The sequence below is a fragment of the Durio zibethinus genome, chromosome 8 (assembly GCF_047325235.1).
Source record: "Durio zibethinus cultivar Kanyao isolate XHJ-2024 chromosome 8, ASM4732523v1, whole genome shotgun sequence".
Lineage (NCBI taxonomy): Eukaryota > Viridiplantae > Streptophyta > Magnoliopsida > Malvales > Malvaceae > Durio > Durio zibethinus.
The window spans coordinates 23391646-23417964 of NC_143169.1; the positions used below are offsets into that span (position 1 = coordinate 23391646).

The 26319-nt window shown below is 33.5% G+C and overlaps 2 protein-coding genes and 3 pseudogenes across 5 annotated transcripts; 4 read left to right on the plus strand and 1 right to left on the minus strand.

Moving 5' to 3' along the window:
- Window positions 1–553: 553 nt before the first annotated feature.
- On the plus strand, window positions 554–1094 carry LOC149517646 (uncharacterized). Its single transcript, XM_089765140.1, has one exon. The coding sequence runs from the start codon at window positions 689–691 to the stop codon at window positions 899–901; it is 213 nt and encodes a 70-aa protein (XP_089621266.1). The 5' UTR covers window positions 554–688; the 3' UTR covers window positions 902–1094.
- Window positions 1095–3650: 2556 nt separating this feature from the next.
- LOC111278450 (E3 ubiquitin-protein ligase WAV3-like) lies at window positions 3651–7908 on the plus strand (annotated as a pseudogene). The gene is made up of 2 exons (XR_016344244.1): window positions 3651–3941; window positions 5680–7908. The product of XR_016344244.1 is annotated as an E3 ubiquitin-protein ligase WAV3-like (transcript).
- Window positions 7909–8664: 756 nt separating this feature from the next.
- Window positions 8665–14937, plus strand: LOC111279056 (cyclin-T1-3-like; annotated as a pseudogene). The gene is made up of 7 exons (XR_016344081.1): window positions 8665–8793; window positions 10063–10337; window positions 11381–11462; window positions 11818–11952; window positions 12989–13164; window positions 13244–13395; window positions 13730–14937. The product of XR_016344081.1 is annotated as a cyclin-T1-3-like (transcript).
- A 647-nt stretch (window positions 14938–15584) lies between these two features.
- LOC111279057 (photosystem I reaction center subunit III, chloroplastic-like) lies at window positions 15585–16962 on the plus strand. The gene is made up of 2 exons (XM_022865963.2): window positions 15585–16503; window positions 16785–16962. The coding sequence occupies exon 1, from the start codon at window positions 15820–15822 to the stop codon at window positions 16492–16494; it is 675 nt and encodes a 224-aa protein (XP_022721698.2). The 5' UTR covers window positions 15585–15819; the 3' UTR covers window positions 16495–16503; window positions 16785–16962.
- LOC111279059 (LOB domain-containing protein 4-like) lies at window positions 16874–18527 on the minus strand (annotated as a pseudogene). Its single transcript, XR_016344082.1, has 2 exons — window positions 17939–18527; window positions 16874–17689 (listed from the first exon to the last, which is right to left on the minus strand). The product of XR_016344082.1 is annotated as an LOB domain-containing protein 4-like (transcript).
- Window positions 18528–26319: the final 7792 nt, after the last annotated feature.

A 26319-nucleotide genomic window follows, 5' to 3' on the forward strand; every position in this document is an offset into this window, starting at 1 on the left:
TCCACTCGAACTCGATCGAGTTTTATTTTTTTAGCTTGAACTCGACTCGAGATAGAAATCGAACTACTCGAACTCTCTCGACTAGGCTCGATTAGCATGTAAGAATAAGGTCGATTCTTATATTCGACAAAAGCTCGATTATTTGTGCTCGAGTTCGAGATATTTTATTAATTAAAATAATAAAAATATATTTAAATATAAAAGTTTAATTAAGCTCGCGAGCTACTCGAGTAGGGTATAAAAATACTCAAACTTAACTCGATTGATTAGTCAAACTACTCGAGTTTAACTTGATAATAATTAAATCGAATCCGAATAACTTATGAGTACTAACATATCATTTATACTTTTACCTCTAATGCAGTGATATGACTGATAAAGGCCCACTCAAAAGCCATCAGTAATTCACTTTTCTCCGCTGGAAATGCCAAAAGCCTACATTGGGATCGGATCTCTGATCTGGCCCCCCAAAAAAACTAGCCGTTATCGGCTTGAACGTTAAGCTGCATACCGTTAGCACCGCAAACACATTTAAAATCCCCTACCTTGTCCTGGACAGAACCTGAAAGCCTGAAACCTCCAGATTGTTTAAAAAGGCAAAACCTCTTCATAAATATTCTCCCCATATCATAATATTCTCCCCATATCCTCCTTCAGACAACAAAAGAAACAAGAATTGGAAGTGAAGATGGGTATGGTTGTAGTCATCTCTCTGCCACTAATTATCTTCTGCATATTGCTTGGTGTTGGATGTTACTTCTTGGGAAGATATAAAGGGAGACGAGATATCCGTACCAACCGTCAGATTTATGGGGTACCAGCTCCGCTGCCCGGTGCAACAATCTCTTTCCCATCTCCTCCTCCTCCACACACCAAGCCTGACAACTTGGCCAATGTTTGATATGGCTACCTAAGAATCCAAACTACATCAAGGTCCAAGATTGGATTTTATATCTGGGTTCCTTTAGAAAAAAAAATTTTCCCACGTAGAGAAAAGTTGATTGATTGTGTGCTCTTGTTGCATATATATATTGTGTTGGGGGTTCAAATGTAAAATCAATAAGGTTTATAGCAGCTATAAATATATTTTCTGATGCATAATTTAGTTTAAACTTTTGATGTGAATTTTCTTTGCTTAACCCAGTTTGATCCAGTTGTTTGATGATGCCTGCAAATAAATTAGCCATAGCTAATGGTTGCAGCTATTTCTAATCCTTCAAACTGCAAAAGCTTGATTAAAACAATAGAAGAGATGTTGCAGCGAGTTCATCAGATTCATAACCGTGAATTAACTTAATTAAATTCGAGTTTGAAGATATTGAGTATTAAGGACAAAGAAACTGTGGGAATTTCAATCTTATCCGTTTATTCATTTTAAAGAAATTTGAAGCATTTTCATATGATTATCCATTCTAAATACTAGTATTATTAAATGTATTTGAAACATTGTGATCATTTTCAAATGCATTAAAATCCAAACATTCAAATTCCCTCAAATGGTTACTTATTTTATTATGGTCGGGTAAGTTTCTTATTTCTAGCTAGCAGTGTCCAACTCAATGTCCCATTGTGTTACTTCTTTCTCTTCTCCGGAGCTGAATATCTAAACATAATAAAAAAAATATTACTTTTTTTTTTCCTATTGGAGGGCAAGATCAATTGAGCAATTGATACTTACAGAAAAACACATGAAAACCGTGGATGGAGGACCTGTAACCTACACAGAAAATACAAATTTTACAAAAAGAAATCAATAATTGAAATTCAAAAATCGCATTTCGCACTACTTTTTTTAAAGGGATAATATCATGAATGACCTTTAAATTAAAGTAAAATATTTTATATGATATTTAAATTTTAAAATTTTTTAATGTGATATTTAAATTATAAATTTGTTAACTAATTTGATACTTGAAGAATTATTTATTTGTCACGTATCATCATTTAAAATTAGTTATATTAGAGATGAGTATCACATTATATGGATTCATAGTTCACGTACCAAATTAAAAAATTTTAAAATATAGATATCATGTTAAATATTTTATTATAATTTAATGGTCATTCATGAAGTTAATTTTTTTAAATATCAAATTTGAACTACTTATTAACGAATAGATAATATTAATTTAAAAAATATATTTAAAAATATTAAAATAAAATTTATTATTTTAATAATACAATAATATTATTGCTTTTATATTTTTTATAAAAAAGGTTGTAACCTAAAAATATGAAAAAATTATAAATGTTGAAATTGAATATTAAATTTGTAGAAAAAAAATCCAATCAACTTAATTAGCATCCAACCTAGTTTTATTAATATATATATATATATATCTAATATATATATATATATATTTTTATCCCTCGTTGTTGTTTAGAATTGTGACATGTGGACCGTCACATATACAATCTTCATTTTTCATGTAAGATCATTAACTTACCATATATTTATTTCGAATTGTCAAATCATTCAACCTTAATTATCTCTCTTTTATGTCTTTCATCCTTTAGGGTTAGTAAAAAATGCTTCATTTTTCATTCTTAATCTATTGTCTCATTAGTATTTGTATTCCTCTTTCATTTATTTCAAAAAAATATATTTTGTTTCTTTATTCAAGAGACAATAAATTTAATTTACAGCTTGGGAGAAAATAAATCTGCTTTATCCATATAAGTGATATTTTAAATGAATATTGATTGTCAAATTTTAGGTTATAACTCTTTATCTTTTCCCAAATTCCTTTCTATTTTTTGCATTTTTTTTTGAAAAAAAAAAAAATTCTCCCCTTCTATTGAAATATGAAAATAGTACAATCTTCCTTGGTTTGAAAAATCCACTTGAACAAAAAAAAAAAAATCTACTATCTTAAAAGGAATCAAATTTGTTTAATAATTATTTGATAATCTATTTTTTATTCTGGCCATTTGCAATCTTTCTTACAATGCACGTATTTTTTTTCTTTTCTCAATTATAAAAATTGTATTTTTATTATATTATCATTACATTATAGTTTTACTTTAATAATAAAGATTTTAATGAAAAAAACGTGTAATAAATTACGACAAATTAGTGATTTTGATTTTTTTTAATTTCTTTTATTTTTTAAGAAGAAATGAATAAGAGATTTTATTTGGGATTGTGGGTTAGTTCACAATTTCACTGAGATTTATTTGTTTTTTTTATTATGAAAAAAATGATATTTTTTACTTCTATCCATTATAAGTTTTTTACTTTTAAAATTTATGAGATATTTGAAATATATAAAAAAATATTCATGTTATTTTTAATTATTGTAATATATATTAGATAAAAAAATAATAAATCACAGCAACGTATGGGTTATTATTTTGTATGTATATATATATATATATATATTATGCTTTATTAATATTTTTTTTGCTATTTACGCTTTTGCAATAATACTCTTTGCCTTTCTTACTCGTTGAAAGAAATCTAAATTAAAAAAAAGGAAAAAATAAAAAAAAAAACCCTACTTGAACGGATGCCCGTAAGTTGGTAAAAGAATACCATGAAATAACTTCTCTGAATAGAGCGTTTTAAGTTTCAACTCTCCCACTTGCTTCAACTTCCGCTCTTTTCAGTTTTCTCTTTCTTTGGATAATAATAATAATAACAATAATATATCCACAAACGCCGCCGACAATGCCAGTTTCGTAATTCCAATTCCTGACAATATTTCCCTTCAAAATAGCTTTTTTTTTTTTTTTTTTTTCTGTCTTAGCAAAGCGAGATGGCGAGTACATGGAAAAAGCTGAAGAAATCTCTGATTCGGAAGATCTCTACCCACCAACGCCACTCCTCCTCCGGCTCCTCCAGTTTCTCGGCCAACAGCATTGCCTCTTCGCCTTCTCCTTCCTCTGCCTCTCGCTCTTCCTCTCTCCTCTCGTACAGCTTCAGCTTCCGATCTTCTAAGGTAAGTTTTTTTATTTCACTTCTTTTATCACTTCGAATTTATTTATTTGTTCTTATTTTTTCGCTTTGGCTGTGAATTAACCGCCGGTGGCGCTCGAGTTTTGTTTTATTTTTTTCCCGGCGGAGGAGTGAATTTTGGTTGCCGCGAAAAAACCGGCTGTTCAGTTTGCCTAACCGAATTGAGTTTTTTATGCTGATTGACTGAATTACCCCTGCTATTTCTTTATTCCTTGTTTTATTTTCCTAGTAAGGGTATACGGGTAAATCTACGTATGAAGGATTTCAGTTTGATCACATTTTGTCAAATAGATTGGTTATTGGAGTTTGAAAAGGTGATTAGAGTCAATCTATATATGGGAGTAAATTACGGATTATGCCACACTTGCTTATAACTACTGTGGAGTTAATGGCTTATCCGACTTGGAAACGTTAATGCAATAACCTTCAATATTATTATTGTAAATAACGGTATCGATTATTGGAATGACATTATCAGTCACATTTATTAGTTTTGGTCTGAAAAAAATATAGTCAAGGTTATATTTGCTGGTTTGAATTCACCAAAAAGACCATGAAAATATAATCAATTATGAATTCGTTAAATCCAATGTGCATATCTTACCAACTTTTTACGGTTTGAAGAAAGAACGTTTTGCTAGATATGTTTATAGAAATTTATTTTAGCATAATGGTAACATGGTTTGGTTGGGTATTAGCATTTTGTACAGCTTGAATTCGGATAAAAGTTTAGGATATAACCAAAGTGTTTGATTCAACGTCTTTAGGTGCATGTAAGCTTGAACTAAGAAAGTAATTGGGTGCGTATCCTTTATCTTTAAAGTTGATCTTCCAAAAAAAAAAGATTGAGATATATGGAATTGACGAAAAAGCTTTTGGTTTTAGCAAAATGCATGATTTTGTTTTCAGGCTATCGCTTTCTTGGGAAAAATTCTTTTACTGTTTGTTTTGTATTTTGTAGAAGAAAAACTTTGAATTGTCTTTTCATTTCTTGGCTACTGAAAATAATGGGTCTGCTAGTTGTCTAGTGCATGAATCATGCATTGAATTTTGTTTCCTTTCATTTTATTTTTCATGAGCAGGATACCTTTGTTGAGATTGCCTCTGTTATTTTCTGTCAATTTAGAGGTGACCAACTTGTGAAAAATGGAAGCTTTAGTGTTCTTCTGTGGTTGGTATCTTATTGGCATTAATGGTATTTTTGCACTAATGTCTCGTACTCTCATTATAATTCTTTTCGTGATCCCTCTTGCCACCATCAAACTGGCCCGCTTCCCTAATCCCTCTCAAAAAAAAAAAAAAAAAAGAGGAGATGTTGAACTTTTGCGGTTCCTAAATCCATGTTAATGAATTGAAATTCCACCATAAGTTGTTGATCCTTCTAATCATATCAGCTTTTCATGCCCCACTTTTCCATGTTTCAATCAAAGGGAAACATTTAATTCATTGTAGGTTAGGTCTATTCCTATCCGATTGGATTAAATTGTTTTTATTCTAAGAGTGTTGGCGTTTTCTTTTTGGACTGCTTGCTTTTTGTTTAATATGTTGTCCAACTGGAATCATCCAAGGTCTGATACTTCGACGCTGTGGAAGTTCATATGAAGTTAAGCACTAGTCACCCTTGTGCATGTTGTAGAAATTAGCTATATGGTAAAGTTAATACTACCATGCATCATATTCTTAAACTTTTATCTCTAATTCATCTCTCTTTCTGGGTTCAGAAGATTTGTGCAATTTGCTCGGGAAGCTTGAAAAAGGGAGAAGGCCAGGCAATCTTCACGGCCGAGTGCTGTCATCCTTTCCATTTCAATTGTATTGCTACCAACGTCAAACATGGAAATCTCATTTGCCCCATTTGCCGCTCTGAATGGAAAGACATCCCTTTCCAAGCACCTGAAAATGATACTGATTCCCGGCGTCATAACAGCATTGGCCAAGCCCGGGTGTCTCCCATAATGCTTCACTTGAAGATACTTTTGTATCTGGCTTCGGGCATAATCTGCATCAACCTGCCCTTCCTCAGTTGGAAAATGACCACTTTTCTGACGATGAATCTCTTCCAACCATCCATGCAGGTCCCGCGTTATCCAATCGTCTTCAAACCATAACCATCAAAGCATTGCCAGAGTTTCCTGCTGTCTTAGCTTCAGATGCTGTTTCAAAGTTTGCTATTCTTGTTGGCATCCGTTCTCCATCTTTTCATGTTGATGTTCGACAATTTCATCGTGCACCCATAGATTTAGTTGCTGTGCTTGACGTTAGTGGCAGCATGGCTGGCAAGCTTGCCCTTCTTCAGCGTGCCGTTTGCTTCATCATACAAAACATGGGCCCTTCAGATCGGTTATCCATAGTTACTTTCTCAGTATCAGCTAGAAGAATTTTGCCATTGTAAAGGATGTGCCACAGTGGTCATGTTGATGCTATCTGTGCCATCAATGCCCTTTCCTCTAGTGGTGGCACAAATATCGTGGAAGGTCTTAAGAAAGGGGTTAAGGTTCTTGAAAAGCGACGTGAGTATAATCCCATTGCAAGCATTATCCTCTTATCTGATGGCCATGATACATTAAATGGTGATGCTTGCAGCCTATACCACAGTGCACAGAATCACACTTTAAATCCAAGATACAATTTGCGGTATCTTTACCTTCTGCCTGCTTCAATTTGTCCCAGGTATAATGCATCTGGAGATGAGTCTCGACAGCTTAGCATCCCAGTCCACACATTTGGATTTGGCTCAGAACATGATTCCAATGCAATGCATGCCATAGCTGATATATCAGGTGGCACATATTCCTTTATTGAGTCGATTGACATATTACAGGATGCATTTGCAAGATGCATTGGTGGTCTTCTCAGTGTTGTAGCTCAAGATGTCCAACTGACAATACAGTCGATTTCTCCTGGAGTGCAGATTGGTTCAATCCCCTCTGGGAGATACAGGAGTGAAATCTTTAATCAAGGGCAGAAAGCTATCATCAATGTTGGAAGTTTATATGCAGATGAAGAGAAGGAATTCCTGGTGTACCTCTCAATTCCAGCGTTATCACTTGCTGAAGGTGAGAAAAAGTTGGATAACATGTCATTGTTGGATGTCTTGTCCTCGAACAAGGATTCAACAACAATAGAGGGTGTTCAGTTGAGATGTGAGAGAGTTGAGATAAGACGACCTGAGGTTTTGTCTCCAACGGACAGGATGGTGTGCTTGGAGGTTGATCGACAGAGGAACCGTCTCTCTGTTGCAGAAGCTATTGCAAATGCTCAACGGGTGGCTGAACGGGGAGATCTAGAGCATGCGTAAGCAGTGTTGTCAGAGCAAAGGATAGCTTTGTTATCTTCAGTATCAGCACAAGCTGGGGATGGCCTGTGCAACTGGCTTGAGGCAGAGCTGAGGGAAACCCGACAGAGAATGGCAAATATGCAGTTATATGAGCAGACGGGCCGGGCATATGTTCTATCAGGGTTAAGCTCACACTCATGGCAGAGGGCCACAACTAGGGGCCACTCAACAACAATCATACTTGGAGGAGGTGTAACCACAAGCACTAGCGCAGCAATTAGTTATGAAACTCCTTCTATGGTCAACATAGTGTCGAAATCACATATTCTGAATCATGTGTTTTCGCAACAACCTTAACAAGTCATGCAGCCTGATTCAGCAACATAAATGAGGGTGGCGTATGGAGTTTAACTTGGTAAGGTAGTGATCAAGAGCATCGAGGTTGATAGCAACACTGATATGGAAATTCAACACTGTTTTGGCACAATGGTTATATTTTTTAATCCGTTTAATTAGACTGATAATTTATGTATTTATATAATATAAAATATTAATAATTCGTGTATTTATATTATGTTTTACATAAACATTACATATTATATTTCGTATCGATATGAAAATATGAAATATATTTTTTTGATTTTATTAAACTTATTTATAATTTTTACTAAAATTTTAAATCATATCATCTTTATATTTTTTATTCATATATCAAGTCTACATTTATATATGTTTTAGTCGGTCTTTCACTAGATTGTTTTAAAAAGTATAGGGTAGAATTAAATAATTTTGTTTTATCGACTTTGAATAATTTTGAATTCCAATTATTAATTTTTAAAATTAAATTAATTTTATGAATTTAAAAGTTTATAGATAAGTATATTCATAAATTTGATTATGAGAAGTTCAAAACGGGTGTATGAAAAAAGAAAAAAAAAAGTAAATTGAGGAAGATTAATTAAATAATTTTTAAAAAATAATTTTATCATTAAAAAATTATAGCTGCAATGAATAATTTTTTAGTTTCATTAAGAAGTTCTCTTATCTTGTCACTTTTTACTTTTCACAATAAAATCATATCTTGATGATTATATATTATATAAAAAAAAAGTGTTGGTATATGGTTTTTTATTTAAAAGGTTGAATTTGAATTTCACATTTTTAACATAAAAATAAAAATAAATAAAGTCCTTTTTGATAAAATAAATTGATTTAGAAGGAAAAAAATTTTTTTTGGAGGAAACACATAATTATCATTTATCACAAAATTATACTTTTTCTTGGCCATCAATCACAAAATTATTAATAGAGGAGTAAATTATAATAGGCTTACTTTGCCTGGGACATTCTCTATATTCCAAAAGAAAATGGGGGTAATCATGTAAATTAACTAAACTATTTTAATATATAAATCTCAAATTTCTTTACTGATCCATTTTTCCACACTAGAAAAAAAAAAAAAAAAAGAAAAGAAAAAAAGAAAGACGCAAGAAGCAAGAAGCAAGAAGCAAGCAGTAAGAGAGCAGCGAGGAGCCTGCTTCCGCCTCCGCCTCCTCAGGTCATTATCTTTTTTTCATTTCTCTCTTTTTTATTCTTTTTCTTTCTCAAATTATTTAATAGATTTTAGTCTTTGCTGCTTGCTTTTGGTCTTCTCATTATCTTAGAGAAAAATAGAAAAGAAAAGCCAAAAAAATTGATGGTTTTTTTAGTTTATTCGAAAGATAAGGGTTTCAGATCTAAATTTCGAGGAATTTTAAGCTCCAAGAATTGAATATTGAAATTTGTGGGATATTTTAAATTCGGAATCCTTGATTGGTTCTCGTTCGAGTGGGTTATTCGTAACCTAGGTTTTTGGAATACGGCGTTTTCCTTTTCTCTTTCTTTTTTTTTTTTTAAAGTTTTTCTGTAAATGATGCATGATAAATACCATGTTTTAAGCACTAAAATTGTAAAATTTTATCAGTTATAGATTTTCCCTTTATTTTGCGACTAAAAATCTCATTTTTATGCTATTCGGACGAGTTTCTCTCTATTGTGAATCCTTATTTTTCATAGAAATTTAACATGTATTTTTATTTGTGTTTTTTTAGTGCTGATAATAGTATTTCTTTCTTTTTCTTTTATTATTTTCAAAGTTTATAGTAGTGTTTTTAACTTTAATAAAATTTTTATTGTTTATGGATAATTATCTGATAGTAGGATTTATTCTTATAAAAGTTTGACTAGTCTTTCCAAATTATGTGATTATGCTTTTCCAAACTAATGGGCATACAGATAATTGCAAGATGATCATTATCTAAATGTCCACAGATTTCACTTTTCAATCTATAATTTCTATATACTGATAATGCGATGTTTCTGGTGTTCTTTATTTTTTATAGTAATTAATTTTAGGTTTCTTTTTCGGAGTGTGCCAAAGGAAAATATTTAAAGAATGATGGTATTAGACTGTGCTTTTTGTAATTAACTTAATTTTGCTACATAAGTGTTGAAGAATATGGTTTTCTGGCAAGTAAATTTGTGGAAAAGTTTGGGATGCCCTAAAAAAGAATCTGATTTAGAAATATGATTAAATCATTAAAGATGCCTTTACGGTATGTTTTGACGTCAAAAACTGTTGGCCTTAACTGTCTCTACAACATGATCCATATGGGTTTTTGGTCATAAACTGGAGTGAAGACATTGTTGTTTATTTTCTTTTAGGTATATCATGTGTACGATAATTTTAGTTCTTCATGTCAACATGATCTCACATTGTCGTTATATCTCTGATCAGAATAATTCTAAAATCTGGTTATGATGAAATAAAGTCTTGCTCCTTCTACAGGGAGTTGTCTTGTGTTCGTGGTATCCTAGTGTTGGGAGATAAATATATATGGCGGGGATGTTACCTGGGGATTCCTCACATCATTCAACATCTGATAGCGGGCCTTCTAGAAATTCTCAAGAAAAGCAAGAGGAAGTAGGCCGTTGGTATTTTTCAAGAAAAGAAATAGAAGAAAATTCCCCATCAAGAATGGATGGTATTGACTTGAAGAAAGAGACATACTTGCGCAAGTCATACTGTACATTTTTGCAGGAATTGGGCATGAGGCTGAAAGTGTAAGTTCATGGTTTACATTTGGATGCAGCGAATGGGCTGATTTGTCCTGTTGAACTTGAATATTGGTTTTCATTAGTATCTATTCTGAACATGAAGCGTCATTTATAATGGAAATAGAAAGTTAAGGTAATTCTGTACATGCATGTCTGTCCCATCTGTGATCAATTTATGTATTCAATTTCTTCATAAATTTTATAGCATGAAAAATGGGGGTAATTTCTAATGTTTATTTTAGGTAGAAGGTTTTTAAATTTTTGTATTTGACATGGTTATATCTCCATGTTCAAACATTTAGATGTTATTTACCACAACTTACTAGTCATTTCAGTGCTGGTATCTGCATTGAAAGTAGAACTTGAAATCACTTAATCATAATTTTATAAAAGTAAGAAATGGTCTAAATGTTAGAATCGTGTTTTTAAAAATATAATAATATTTCATTTTCCTGTCAATAGTGTTCAATGTTCATAGATGCTGCTACTGATAATTTTAGGCAACATTGCCTGGTTTGGATAGGGTAACTTTGGTAAGTGATCCTTGGATCTCTATGGCCTGCTGTAATGAAAGAATCTTGATGAATAATTGTTTGCAAGCAGACTGATGCAGGAGATGGTCTTGAGTGTGCACATCGGCGCTCATGCTTGTGTGTGTATGTCATTCTGTCGTTTTTGGCCTTCTTTTGGTACTCATGTGCTTTATCTCTAGCAAAAGCTGCTCATGCACTAAAAAGTGTGAGTGCATTGGGTGTTTGTGTGTGCTTCTGTGTGAATTTCTGTCATTCTTTGCCACATTATATTTCTGGAAAAGGTTTTCCATATCAACAACCAATTTTTGTTAGTCGAGCAGGGCTTTTCATATGTGACTAGTCTGATCTATCAAGAGTTTATCAAACCCTGAAAGTGTACCATGTAATTATTATTTCTTCTTTTACTTTTTACAATCTTATGGGTGAAAGGAGTTGTTTTGACAGTCTGTTGTCTAATTCTAACATTACATGTGGCTTAGATTGATTGAATTTGACTGAATTTCTTACCTGATACAGGCCCCAGGTAACAATAGCCACAGCAATAATCTTTTGTCACCGGTTCTTCATTCGGCAATCACATGCAAAGAATGATAGAAGGGTGAGTTATTATTCTCATTGTCTGGTGAATCTTTGTTAAAACTTCTTTATTTAAGGTAAATCTGTTTACTCTAACTAATTCCTTTTTAAAATCTAAGTATTCTTTGTATTTTGATTCCATTTCATTATGAATTTTTATTCAGTTCAGATTTCTTTTGGATGACATTGTGTCGTTATGCATGCTAGAATGATTGAAGGGTAAAAACTGTGAAAAGTATTAGTATACAAGCTAAACATAATTTCTTTTGTTAACTTAACCTTTCATTGTATTTCTGATGGAGAATTTCATTGAGAAAGAGCATTGTGTGGGAACAATTTCATGATCATGTGCTTAACTTCATTTCTTTCCTTGACAGACCATTGCTACTGTGTGTATGTTCCTAGCTGGGAAGGTTGAAGAGACACCTCGTCCATTAAAGGATGTCATTCTTGTTTCCTATGAGATAATACACAAAAAAAATCCTGCTGCCGCCCAGAGGATCAAACAGAAGGTTTTCTTTAAATTAATGGTGCTTTTGCCCAGTTTGTCTGTATTCATCTTTCTGATGCTTTAGCTACTTTTCTTCCATGTAGTGTCACTTGCTCCTAGGGTGGGCAACCCAACCCGCCCCCAGAGGGTTCCGACCCGAACCGATCCCATAAGGTCGGGTTTTTTCTTTGAAAATCGGGTTTCGGGTCGGTTGTGCTAAGAAGAAGTCGGGTTTGGGTTTTAGACAAACCTGATCCGACCCAATATTATATAAAAATAATTTTTTAAATTAATTTTTTTATTTATATATATTTATATAATTATATATTTAAATATTTATATTTAAAAAAAATAATATTTTATATTTAAAAAATAAATATTTTATTAATTTCGGGTCGGGTTCGGGTATGAAAAATTTTTTTTTAAAAAATCAGGTCGGGTCGGGGAGAGCAAAAACCCGCCCCGACCCGTTGCCAACCCTACTTGCTCCCTGACTTGTGCAATTGTTCTCGAACCTGCTCTCACTTGCCATTCCATTTATGTAATTTTTTTCATTCCATTTGCTCTCGTGGTTTTTTAGTTAATCTTTTTCACTCATTTTCTTATTCATCAGGTGTATAATATTGTCCCTATATTTTCTTCTTATAAAACCTAACAAGCTAAAATTCCTATGCATGGTTCAGTATGAGGACTTCACCTTTGAGATGTTAGGCATGTGTAATATTTGTCCAATCTTTTGATTAGTGTGATATATTGCCAGTTTGTAAAATAATTGGCAAAGACATATAACTTGCCAGTATTGTGGTGTGTTCTCTTTCCGCCTGTCAGAATTTATTCTTCTGTTCCTCTTGAACTCAAAATTTTTGCTCAGAATCCACTCTTTTCCTCCAACAGCTGTGTCCTTGGTAAAATATCTTCCTGCTACCTCACTTTTTTTTTTTAATTATTGTTAAAATATAACATTTCTTGTTATTCTAGTTATTATTTTTGTTTTCAAATTTTTTGTTTGCATAATTGTAGTTATCAGAGTTACTCATTAGCCTCAATATGTCTTGCAGGAAGTGTATGAGCAACAAAAGGAGCTAATTTTACTCGGGGAGAGGGTTGTACTTGCCACTTTGGGTTTTGACCTCAATGTTCATCACCCGTATAAACCTCTTGTTGAGGCTATAAAGAAATTCAAGGTTGCACAGAATGCTCTGGCCCAAGTTGCATGGAATTTTGTTAATGATGGGTACGTTTAAGTGTGTTTCTACAAGTTTTTAAAATGATCTCCTGTGTTCTTTTTTGACACACTGCAAAGCGGCTTGCAGGCTGAGGACGTCTCTCTGCCTGCAATTTAAGCCCCATCATATTGCGGCAGGTGCCATTTTCCTTGCTGCCAAGTTCCTCAAAGTGAAGCTTCCGTCAGATGGTGATAAGGTCTGGTGGCAAGAATTTGATGTCACCCCACGCCAATTGGAGGGTTGGTGTCCTCTCCACAACTTTGTAATAAGATCTTGTGGATACACTTGGACAGTTATTAATGGCCCCTTGGAACTGATGTTGCTTGTGGTTGCTTGCTTATATTATTTGTCAGCTGTTGCTTCTCTTAAAATCGACCCATCAAATACATGATTATAGTATTTGTCAGCTGTTGCTTCTCTTAAAATTGATCCATCAAATACATGATTATAACTATCTGTTTCATGTAATTCCTTTGGTTTTGTTAGGCAGTCTGCTTATTGCCATGTTGTGTTAAATGCCATGGATGCTTCTCTGATTGCTTAGCTGTCCCTTTTGTGTCTTTTATCTTGCAGAGGTTAGCAATCAAATGCTGGAACTTTATGAGCAAAACAGAGTACCCCCATCTCAGGGGAGTGAATTAGAAGGAAATGCTGGTGGTACATCTCATCGAGCGCCAACAAAACATCCTTCTGGAAGTGAGGAAAAACAAATATCATCACGGTCAGCGGCTGATCACTCATCTGCAGAAAATCATGGGATGCCATCAAGAACTGCCCAAAATCAAAGTAATGATAATGGAAGTGGGGAGATGGGCAGTGTCGGTATTGATCACAAGATGGATACAGAAACCAAGGATAATCAACATCCTGAGCAGTTGTCCCAGAAGGAGAACATGAGGGAAGTTTCAAATAAATCTAGGTCCGGGATGGAGCAAACTTTGGGAGAAGACCTGGAAAGAACTGGTGGAAGAAATGAAATTGCAGAAACAGGTGAGTGGAGAGATGACGGAGCATCACGTAAGGCTAGCAGTGTGGTTGGGCGAAACTTGGACATTAGGGAAGGACCAGTTGTCCAATCCCCTAAAGAAGCTATTAAAATTGACAAAGATAAGCTGAAGGCTGCACTTGAGAAAAGGAGGAAGTCTCGTGGGGAAACAATGAAGAAAAAGGATGTCATGGATGAAGATGATCTTATTGAGAGGGAGCTAGAGGATGGGGTTGAATTGGCTGTGGAAGACGAGAAAATCAAGCGAGAACGTCGACAGAGCTGGTCTAGGAATGAGAATCAAGATCATGTTAAGGACCATGGGGAAATGGGGGAAGGTAACCACTTTGTTATAAGGGGGCAGTCATCTAGGGGATTTGAAACAGAGGCTGCCGAAGAAGGAGAAATGCTGGATGATGCTTCTCCCATGGTGAACAGCTGACAGGCAGTTGGAAGTGAAGAAGTGCCGTGAGTACATGTCAAGTTACAACGGGCAAAAATGGGTCGTGGTAGTTATGCAGATAAAGAGCATAGAAGGCATGCACACGAGAATCATTTATGAGGCAGTACAGTGTTCTACCAAAGTGGGCGTGATATTTTTGAACTTTGCTCCCATAAATGGTCAGAATTATCCTTTGGACACTGAAATAATTGCTGAAAAGTACTTTAATTAGTTTGATTTTGAATGCCTATTATGGCGCATATATTGGCTGTAAAAGAATGTTAGGAACGAGGATACTTCAGTCCCCACAATGGCAGGGGCATCAAGAGAAATTAAAGAGGCAGTTAATTCATTTAGTACATATTAAAAAAAAAAAAATGATATTAAGCATAGACAATGTCCGAAAAATCATATCCTTGGTCGTATTTTCTCCCCTGCTTTCTTGGTTTGGTTGAGGAACGCCTTCCTATTTTATTTTCCTCTTTCAGTTATTTGGTTGCAAGGAAACTCCCATAAATGCCAATGTTAACTTAGGTTTGATCTTTCATTCCCTCGGTGTTATTAATTGTTTGAATTAATCTGAAAGGATGTTTATATATATAGTCCCGTCTATTTCAGAAATTTCATCAACCAAAGTAGCTATAACTATGCTATGCACTTCCAGACGTAACTTTTGAACTAGCTTATCTTTATTAACTCTGTCTAATTGCACTTGGGTTTATTATTTATTGAATTGTGTAAACATTAATCTGAGCTGGAGGGTTGTTAGAGAAGCGATCAAATGGGTCATTTCATCCTAGATTAGAAGATATATCTGTTTTGGTTGTTGAATAGAATGTGAATTGCCTTCTACTATTGAATTTGAATGCATATACCCAAACAAAGAGTTGTCTTTAGTTTTGTTAGTAACACGTGTAGAGATAATGCAACAGTAGCCACTAGCTCTGGCTCATGGAAAGCACACGAACCGACGACCAGTAGCAAGCCTTTTATCCAAACTTTCAGGAAGATAGATATAGAGAGAATCTAAAACTCAACCAAACCCCCTTAACAACCAATCGCAACCATCCAACTCAGCTTTCTTACTCCCTGTATCTTATCCTTCCGCCAAGCACTAGTCTCTCCCTCCCTCCCAGGTTCTAAAACTTATCCCTCCCTCCCTCCTCCCCACTGTCTTTCTCTTTCTTCATCAACAAAGAAACCCCCCCAGAAAAAGAAAAAAAGAACAAGCCCAAGATGTCTCTTACAATCCCAACTAATCTCTCAAAACCGGTTTTGAAGCCAAAGCTAAAATCCCAAGTAACCACCACCCCTAAAGTTTCAAGATCATCGGTGGTATGCTCCAGCACTCCATCCTCAGACAAGTCGGCTTCACCACTCCAAGCCTTCTCAGCCGCTCTTGCCCTTTCTTCCATTCTTCTTTCTGCTCCACAGCCTGCTGTTGCTGACATTTCAGGGCTGACACCATGCAAAGAGTCCAAGCAATTCGCCAAACGTGAAAAGCAGCAGATCAAGAAGCTCGAATCATCGTTGAAGCTTTACGCACCCGACAGTGCACCAGCTCTCGCTATCAAAGCAACCATCGAGAAAACCAAGAGACGGTTCGACAACTATGGGAAATACGGGCTGCTTTGTGGCTCTGATGGGTTGCCTCATTTGATAGTGAACGGTGACCAGAGGCATTGGGGTGAGTTCATCACACCAGGTCTGTTGTTCTTGTACATCGCTGGATGGATCGGGTGGGTTGGAAGGAGCTACCTGATTGCTATACGTGATGACAAGAAGCCAGCCATGAAGGAGATCATTATCGATGTGCCTTTGGCTGCCAGTCTGCTCTTCAGAGGCTTTATTTGGCCTGTTGCTGCCTACAGAGAGCTTATCAATGGTGACCTTGTTGTCAAGGACGTGTAATCTCCTCAGGTCTGTCTTCTCTCGCCTAAAAAGTTTCTTAATGTTTTTAGATTAATTTATATTGACCATATTCAAAATTAACTTGTTATATAGCCTGTAATGTTCTAGATTTACAGAATCTAAAACAAGTGGGTGAAATTCATGAGATAAAATGGAAGGGAATTGTAAAAACAGAAAATTTAACTTCATTTTTGTTTTATGTGATTTTCCTTTCCAGTAAGATTGGAGCATTCCAATGTATGATACTTGGCCGTATTGATTCGGTTTCTTCTTATTTTTGTTGGGTACAGATATTGAATGGAACGACTAGTGGGATGGGAAAGAATATGGTAGTGCTTAAGACTGAACATTGTTTGTGGAAAAGAGGCGTCTTGGGAAATTTCTTGTACTTAAATGTAAATTTATTTTACTGTAATGCTAGTATAAAACATTTGGAGCTGATCGACTTTCCTTTTCAAACTTTGTTAATGGTGGGTGTTGACATGCTATTATATGGTAGGTAAACCAACACCACGGAATTGTTAAGCCAATGCTGAAAATATGAGTATCAATTAGATAGAATAGAATGGAGAAATTCATGAACCAGCTGCCTAAGTCCATTAATAAATTACTCACTATATATAGAAAGTTCAATTATACATGTACATATACATATATGTAATTGATGGCCAAGACCCTTTTCAAACCAAAGTGGTTGAGCTAAATGACCTTGACCACCACCCTAGCCGCCACAGCGCTACCGCTGCTGCCACCACCTCTCTTTTTCCTCTACTCAAATTGCCATATATAAAGGATTTAGGGATTATATTAAGAGGCGAAATTAAGCATAGGGTGACAAAAAACGTAGCCTAGATGTACATAATTAAGCTAGCATGACCACATGGACTCTCTCAAGCTAGCCTAGTGCGCTATCATATCCATGTAAAAAATGGGCTTGGGTTGTAAACCCATCAGCTTAGATGAAGGGGTGACCCGCTTGGGCTTGTAGGCCATGATGTGGGAAGGACGCGATCTGCCTCACCCGGAGGTGCACCACCTCTGCCTGTGCCAGGGCCAATTGGGTTTGAAGGGCGTCTATCTGCTGCTGTAGTGATGATATGGCTCCAACACACCCGTAAACGGGGTCACGTACCCTAGCGTTCGCCTCATAGACCATACTACTGACCGCGTCGCCCCGCTGGTGCACCGGCAACTCCTGCAAGTTTGATAGCTTAATTGGTCAGCTTGCAGGGCCCAAAAGGGAGGGAAAACGACAATTCAGTTCTATGAGGTGGACCGAAATCAAAGCCATGGACCTGAAGGCCGAATGAATATGAGATCATGGTGACATAATTTAATATCTTATTTTCTTTCACCGTCTGAAAAAGCAAGGGGCTCCCAAACTCACCCCAAGTGTGTTTGTGAGAACAAAATGAGTAGTAAGTAGATGGTAGTAGAAATGAACCTGAAGCATCTTGTTGACATTGCTAGCACCAAACACCTTGTGCACATTGGCAAACTTCTGGGGCTCATCTGCTGGGAAATAAGGGGCAAAAACACAGTCTTGGGCACACCTTCTCCTTAGAAGTTTACATGCTGCACATGGTGAGGGAGCACCCAGCCTCCTTCCACCACTCTCCTTCATTCCTGCCACTCGTCTATCTGTCAATCCTAGGACTACCCTCACTATAATTTTAATACTTATTACTGTCAATAAAAAATAAAAAGCTCACCCCCACTTTAATCTGTTGAGTATTTTTTGTTTTCCCTTGGAGATGATGTACATAATTAGATTAGTAGAAGCTGAAGGACAAAAGAAATTGAAAAAAAGAGCAGGTGAAGAAGAACAACAACAAGAAAAAAAACAGCAAAAGAGAGAAAGATTGAAAGTGAAAGAGAGAGTAGGAAGGGGGTTTTGGGAGGGAGAGTGGGGTGGTATTAAAGAAGCAAAAGTTCAGCATGCATCTGAGATGGACTCCATCTAAGAAACCCTTTAGATTTTGGTAGACAAAAAGACAATATCTCCAATGACATGAACCCTTTTGCTCTAAATTTCCAATTTTTTATACATTTTATTATAAACTTTTCTATATTTTTTTCCTTTCATAATTATAGATATATAATGTAGTAGTACTAGTTGTTATAACATATAGATCCAAAAATTTATAACTAAACTTAATAAATGGAGTCGTCACTAATCTTTTTTAACTAAGTATGATTGGTCACCTAAGGAATATATTCTTTTAAAGATTCCTTAAGCTTAACTAATAGTCTCTAAAAAAATAAATTCGGATCTACAAACCAGAACAGAATTCGAAAGTTCGGTTATATATGAAAAAAGTTATAGCACCATCACATGCTCATTCACAGTATGTACCATTTCATTTTAAAGTTATTTTAGGGTCTTGGTTTTAATGGCCTTAAATTTTTTATGTTGAAATATTATAAATAATTCTTAAGATTTTTCATCAATCTGGTCAAAATTCTTTAAAATATTTTCTCACTTTAAGAATATTCAAGAATCTCATTTGATTTCTTGAAGAGATTCTATCGTTGGAAAGATTTTTTTTTTAATTTTTGGTTTTTGTTAAAAATATATTTAATTATTCTACTATTTGGATCAAATTAAAAATAATTTTTTTTGAATTTCTAAAATCTTCACTATTTGGGTTTATTTTGAAATTCTTTTTATTTTTTTATTGGATTTTTAAATTATTCACCATTTAGGTCAATTTAAAAAAAATTTTTTTCAAATTTTTAAAATTTTCCAACATTTGGCCTATTTAGAAATTTTTATTTTTTTTGTTTTCGAAAAGAAAATAATATAATAATTATTTTTTTTGAAATTTCGTTTAAATTCTTTCACAATTTGGAATAAATTTAAAAAAATTCCTCACCTAAAGATTTCTTAAGAATTTACTATTTGAAATTTCTAAAAATTTCATCTTTGGATAATTATCAAATATTTTCAACTAAATTTTTATTTTCTATTTTTTTCTATTTTGTTTATTGAAAATAAATATTAATTATTGTTATTGAAACTTTATCTAAATTATTTCATAATTTTTTATAAATTTAGACAAAATTCCTTATCTAGAAATTTTATAGAAATTTACTATTTAAAATTTCTAAAAATTTCATCATTGGATAATTATTATTTATTTTCAAAAGATATTTTATTTTTTTAATTTTTTTTCTCAATTTAATCATGCAAAAATACTAAAAAAAATAAACACATAAATAAAATTTTAAATAAAATAAATACAAAAATACAAAAAAAATAGAAACAACTCGACTGAAAAGTTCGACGTGGCTTGGCTCTAGGCACAAAAAGTGACTTAGGGGACGCAGTTTTGGTGGCTCGGCTCGACTCAAAGGATTAGATAGTGCGCGGGTCAAAAGCAAGCAACGTTACAGGTCGGGTCGCCCAAATGAAAATACACAAATCCTGGGGGTATTTTAACGCCAAAACAATATCATTTTGAGGGAGCGATAAAAGCTAGGATTCTGATTTTTTTCCTCATATTTTTCTTCCCCTTCACTCTCTTCCCCCTTCTTTTCTCTCTCTCTTTAGAAACCAAAGAACTTCGGTTGAATCTTCATCAGATTCTAAAAAAAATTGCTGAAATCTGGGAGATTCGTTGGACATTCACCGAAAATTTCAAACTTGTCGAAATCTTCAACTGAATTCTGGGATGTTTGCCAAAAAATTTAACCGACGTTGAAAAACTCATCAAAAAATTCAATTGGTGCCAAAAAATTCACCCAAAAATAGAAATTTTCCAAAAATTTTCCAAAATTTTTTTTCAAACCTAAAAATTCTTTGAAAATTTTTTTGACTACCTTCTACTCTTCTTGTGTAATCTGCCTCTCTGATTTTTATGTGTTTTTAACCTTTTCTACTCTCTATGTGTCTGTTTTTTAATCTATGTTTTGTGTGAGTATTTATAGCCTATGATCGAAAGAGTTTCTGATTGATTCTAAATCCACCCTTGACAAGAACTCATAAAATCATTATACTTATCCCATAGAAATTAAAGCCAACCAGAATTCTGCCAACGGCAAAATATTTATTAATTTTATTTTTTTATTATTTTTTTTATTATCACTATTGTCACCTAAGAAAACCTAAAGATAAATCAAAACAATAAATAAAATAATAAATAAATAAAACTAAACAAAAAATAATAAATAATGAAAAACAAAAAATATACTTAGACCTAACCATTTGAATCCTATTGAACCATGTCCAATGAGTTTAAGCCCAGATCCTGTTGAACCGAACCAAATGAGCTTAGGCATGAATGAATTAGGGTGTCTATACTAATATATAAAGATGCAATCAAATCATTATATGCTTAAAATACAAATTATATATATCTACAATATGCAGCCTTTTTATCTAATTCACTACGTCCCTACTTTTAAATTTGCTGTTTATACTACTTTCTATAATACTTTTTATTTCCTTTAAGAATAGCCAAAAAGGTAGTGGCAGAACAACATCAATTGCAAATTTATTCTACTTTTGGTGCATGCCCAAATCATTTATGCCACCAAAAAAGGAAGGTGGCGAAGGAGAAGAAAATAAGAGAAAAAAAAAAAGAACATAATGGGAAAAGGCAGATGCGCCTATTAACAAACAAAAACTCATAATGAGTTGATTCAATAATTATAATCATAAATGTAGTTATGCTGCAGTGAAAATTCTTCTCATTATGATAAATCTTTAAGTAATTAGATGAACAATCATTTCATTTGTTCCTTTTTAGGTATCATTGTCGATTAGGAAAATTTAGTTGGGTATTTTTAGTCAAAGAAATGGAAATTGTTGGTAATATTTTCAATGAAAATTATCATCATCTTCGTAGACACCATGGCATGCAATTGAGAAAATAGTCAACCCAAATAGGACACATCTTCTACCTTTGAAAAGAAGGGAAAGAAAATGTTTCCTTTGGGTTGGTAAAGGAAAGGGAGGGAAACGAGAATTGGAGAAAATTAAAGCAACAAATTCAAAGAAAATGGGTCCCAGATTAGTAGAAATTGAACACTTTTGGTTCCTCAAATAACTTCCACCTTATCACGTGCATGCTTACAATTTTCCAACTACGTAAAATCTAATCTAATTCATGTGAAAAACAGGTAATGAATTAGGTTTTGTTAAAAGGTAGAGAGAACATGTTGTACAAGACTACAAGGCAAGCTAGGCTGGGAGTGGAGACTTTGAATGTTGTCTGTTAGATGGAAGTCAGAGGTTGGCAGAAGTCATACGTGAGGTATTAAATGATGAACAGATTCTAATTAACTCTTGTTTGAGGCCATGACTGCTTATTAATTTTCACGTTTTTGAGGTCTTATGGAATATGATGCGGTGTGAAAAAATCCAATCCAGCCATTAGAACACCTGAAAAGTCATGAGGAGGAAGGACCAAAGACAAAAATGTGAAGGCTTTTTATCTGACAATTAATTTGCGAGGAGAATCAGTGTGGTTCCTACTGCATTGACGTCCTCAGTCGTTATTGGTTCAATATTGTCTAGAAGGCATTGTTCATCGCCTATTTCGGGTTTATTTGACAACATGATGAAAGAGATTTTCATTGTATTATGATATCGTTTTATGATCAATTCTTAAAGATCCACTCATAAAATGCAATTATGTTATAATGCTTTCCCTCTTATCAGGTTGTCAAATGAAACATTAGAGCCAAACATATAAATCAATTCTTGATTAATTTTCAATAATGGATCAAGAGGAAATTAAACAGATGAGTGTGAATAATGTGATATAATTATTCGCATATCTTTAAACTTTTTCCATTTCAGTTTTATAGGATTCCCTGTAAAATCACTTATAAACCAAATTCAAACTAAGACAAATGTTATCCTTTTTGTGGCTACGTTTGAAGAATTTGGCAGCATACAATTGAGACTTTGGGATCAAAAGTTTGGCCCCGCTATCAGTTATCAAATTTCTCACCTAAATTTTTATGTCAACATCATTGGTGTAAATCCATAAACTCCTGTATTTGGTTTTGCAGCGACCCTGTTTTTCTTTATCTTTATTCTTTTTGCATATTTTTAGTCCAAATCTAATTCACAGATCTCTAAATTTTTCCTTTATCAATTTCCTCTCCCTTACCAACCAGTTTCTCATTAGGTGATTTGATACCATATTTGTCAGGCCAAAGAATGTTTCCCAAACCAAACATAAACTTTAACATGGGTGTTGAGGTTATAGGCTGGCCGTCTCAAACACCACGTTCTTGTGTTGTTGTATGTAGAATTTGACTAATGCAATCAAATAAAAGAAGAAGAAAAAATGAAGAAATTTAGGTAAGACATTTCTTGGAAGCTTTCTTTCGATAATAATTTTTTCACTATGATGCAAATGAACTTTTGCAAAAGTTGTTTTCAAGATACAATTTTTAAACGAAGAGAATAAGATTGCAATTTAACAATCTTTTGAACATAAATGAATCATAAATAAATAAAAAATGAGAGTGAGAGAGAATGATTTGAGTCTTGAGAGATTAAATGTAGAAATGTCTTGAAAGGAACTAATGTTTGAAATACCTCTCCATAAAACATCCATAATTTGGAGGAAAAATCATCACTTCTGGAATGAAACAACAATTTCAATGGACATATTTTTTGAATTTCCACATTCAGAAAAGCTATTAATCAACTTTCAAACATCATTCTTTTACACTAATACATACTACATGAATTCCAAACTTTGAATCATATAAAAACACTTAAAGCATTTAAAAATATATATATTATTGATAATATATATGCAACACAAATATCAAAGATTTAATGGAACATATTTGATGGTTGATCTATCAATTCCATGCGAAATCCAAATGTTCATTGAATTCATTCATTTTAAAACAAATTGTAAAAAAATAAAAAAATAAAAAAGTGTTGTTTCAAGTCAGACTGTTTGCAATTTGCATGATTATAGAACACCTAACACCTTGCATTTTCAAACTGCAAATGATGCATATTAATTTCTAAATTTTACAGGTTCATTGGATGTTTAAAGAAATTATACTCGATTAGTTGTATCCTTCAAAGCAAGTATTCATTTCAAGGTAACGCTAATACAGGTTTATTCAACCAGTGAACAGGTTGATTTGGGATGAGAAATATATGCATTGATTCACATGCTTTTAGGCCAAAAGAATTTAAAAAAAAAAAACACATTTCAAACACCTTTCCACTCCACTTATTGATTTTATTTTGTTGAATGAATTGTTGTGGTTTGCTTGATATTTCAAACAGAACATTCTAGTATAGCTAGTTTTTTATTAATGTTGGTTTAGCATTTTTGAGCAAGATCAAAATTACAATTCTTGTCATGATCAATCACTTGTCATACCATAAATTTGAAGTTTTTATTACTTTTTTTTTCCTTCATTTTGGTGTAAAAATAGAGACACTTCATATGATTCTGTACTTTAGTAGTAAAATTGAAACTAATGATGACAGTAACTCTATCCCAGCATGTAGCAAGAAGAAACAACATTTACTGAACAATAGGAGTAGTGAAGTATTTTGGGCACAGATTTTCTTTTGATTGAAATTTCGTAAATGTTATTCATTTTAACTTGAAAGTTTTATGATTTTATTTTTTTAAAAGAATTTAAATTATGAATCAAACCTATATATATCATAATAGATTATATAATATTCTAACATGAAATTAAGACACTACAAACGGTAAAAATCCTGCATGAAGCTTGAAATGAACAAAATCAGAAAAAAATATTTGATGACACTGACTTGGAAGGATCTTATTAATTAACATCTATGAATCAAATCCCCAAAGTCATTGGGTCATGCATTGATACAATGATTAAGATTTATAATCAAAGTTGGGTGGGATCAGACCTTTTTCTGTTCTTCCCATTCCAATATTTGGTGATCTCGTATGAGAAGGAATATTTTTTGTTGGAAAATAACATCATTGGGAGAGAGTGGCTTGATGCTTAAGCAAAATTATTTAGGTCCAATTTCCATTTTTTATCCACTAATCAAAAGTGATTAGGGGCCTCAAATTCTAATGTTTTTAGCCGACAAAATGTTTATAAGACTACTTTTTCAACTCATTGTGGACTCAAATATTATTATTTTTTTAAAATAACATGATCAAAACCAATCCCAATAACCCAATTTTCTCTAATTTGTCTTTTGCCTCATCTCATCATCCCTCAAGCTTGTCATTTAAGTGTGTTTTTTTTTTTTTTTTGTTTATTTTATGTAATCATTTTGTCTTTTGTTTTGTATTTGATGATCGTGTGGTGCACGTGCAATATGATGAATATATTAATTTTCAAAGGCATATGAGTAAAGGAAAAAGGTGAAATTAAGAAATAAAACTATTAGTTTTATTTTTGTGAATTGAGGGGGACAAAAGGGTACTATCTTTAATCATTTCTTCTCAGCCCTAATCACTCTTTTTGAACTACAACTTTAATGTTAACATATATATTTTTATATATATGCTGTTTTTGATCTCTTTGGAGGTTGCAAAGCAAGGGAGGGAGTTGAGTGTCCATCTTACATATAATGGCATGATGAGTTTGACTAACTATCATTGAGTTTTTCAAATATTGTTCAAAAGAAATCAATCCCACAACTCTCTCTCTCTCATCATCTTTTAACTCTTTCAAGCAAATTGGTTGATTGGTTTTTTTCAAGAATTTTAGTTATCAAACTATTTTTTCTTTCTCATCAAAGTTTTTTTTTTTTTTTTATTAAGAAAGAAGGTGCTTTGTCTTGGCCCTTTATTGCCCTGCACTGATTGGTACAATGAAAAAAAAAAAAAAAAGGCAAAAGCATGGCCAACAAGAAAAATCATATGATCATCCAATCTCACACTGCCTTCACTCATCACCTGATCTGTTATACCCCCCCAAAAGGGAATCCCATGACTATTAGCCCATGCTGATCCATAGCAAATTCCATAAATCAAATTTAGAGATAAAACTAGCAAAACTATGAGTCACAGAGCCAACACTAGTAATAGGCCTCAACAGCTACATAAACTTGAAACCATTGTTAACTTTACTATGCATTTCAAGCCAAAAAATGGATGGTAAGGCATAAAATGTGTTTCTGGCAAAAGAGAAGACTGCGATTTTTAGAGAATTGATTCGGAATTGAGAAGCAGTCAAAGTGTAAAAAAGGGTCATCTTCTCGATCAATTCATTTGTAGTTATTATATCAATTCGGGTTCATTCAATGCCGCTTCTGTCAAGGAGCTTTGCATAGAGCCTAGCCAAAAGATAAAAAAGAAAGGACCTTTTGCTTAGAGCTTGCTGAATCGCCGAACAAATCAACAATTAATTAAATACAAGTGAAGAGAGACTTTGAGTGTAAGGGGGTTGATAGCAAGTACTTTTGCAACTAAAACCTTCATTGGGAAATCATCAAGATACTCATATAAGGCAGCATAGGTACGTAATGAGTAGTCAAGCGAATCGAACATAATTCACAGATTCTGAATTGCATTGATAGCTATAAACAAAGAACATTTGAATAGAGCAATGCAACTAGGTAAACGCCGGTACAATTCCGTCTTCAACAAGAAATTATGTAACGAATTTTTGTAGCTATTCTTGACCTTGAGCTATAAAGCTCATTTGGAATGCCAGATGACAACGCTTAAAGAAGAAGAAACCCATGTACAAATTTAACTCAAGTAAAAGAAATGTAATACCTATTATATGACCTGTATTGCTTGCACCTATACATAGAATTTCAGTTAAGCATAAGCGACGCAAATTCATTGAATAGAAATTTAGTCATATCTTCATTGCTGAAATTTACATCAA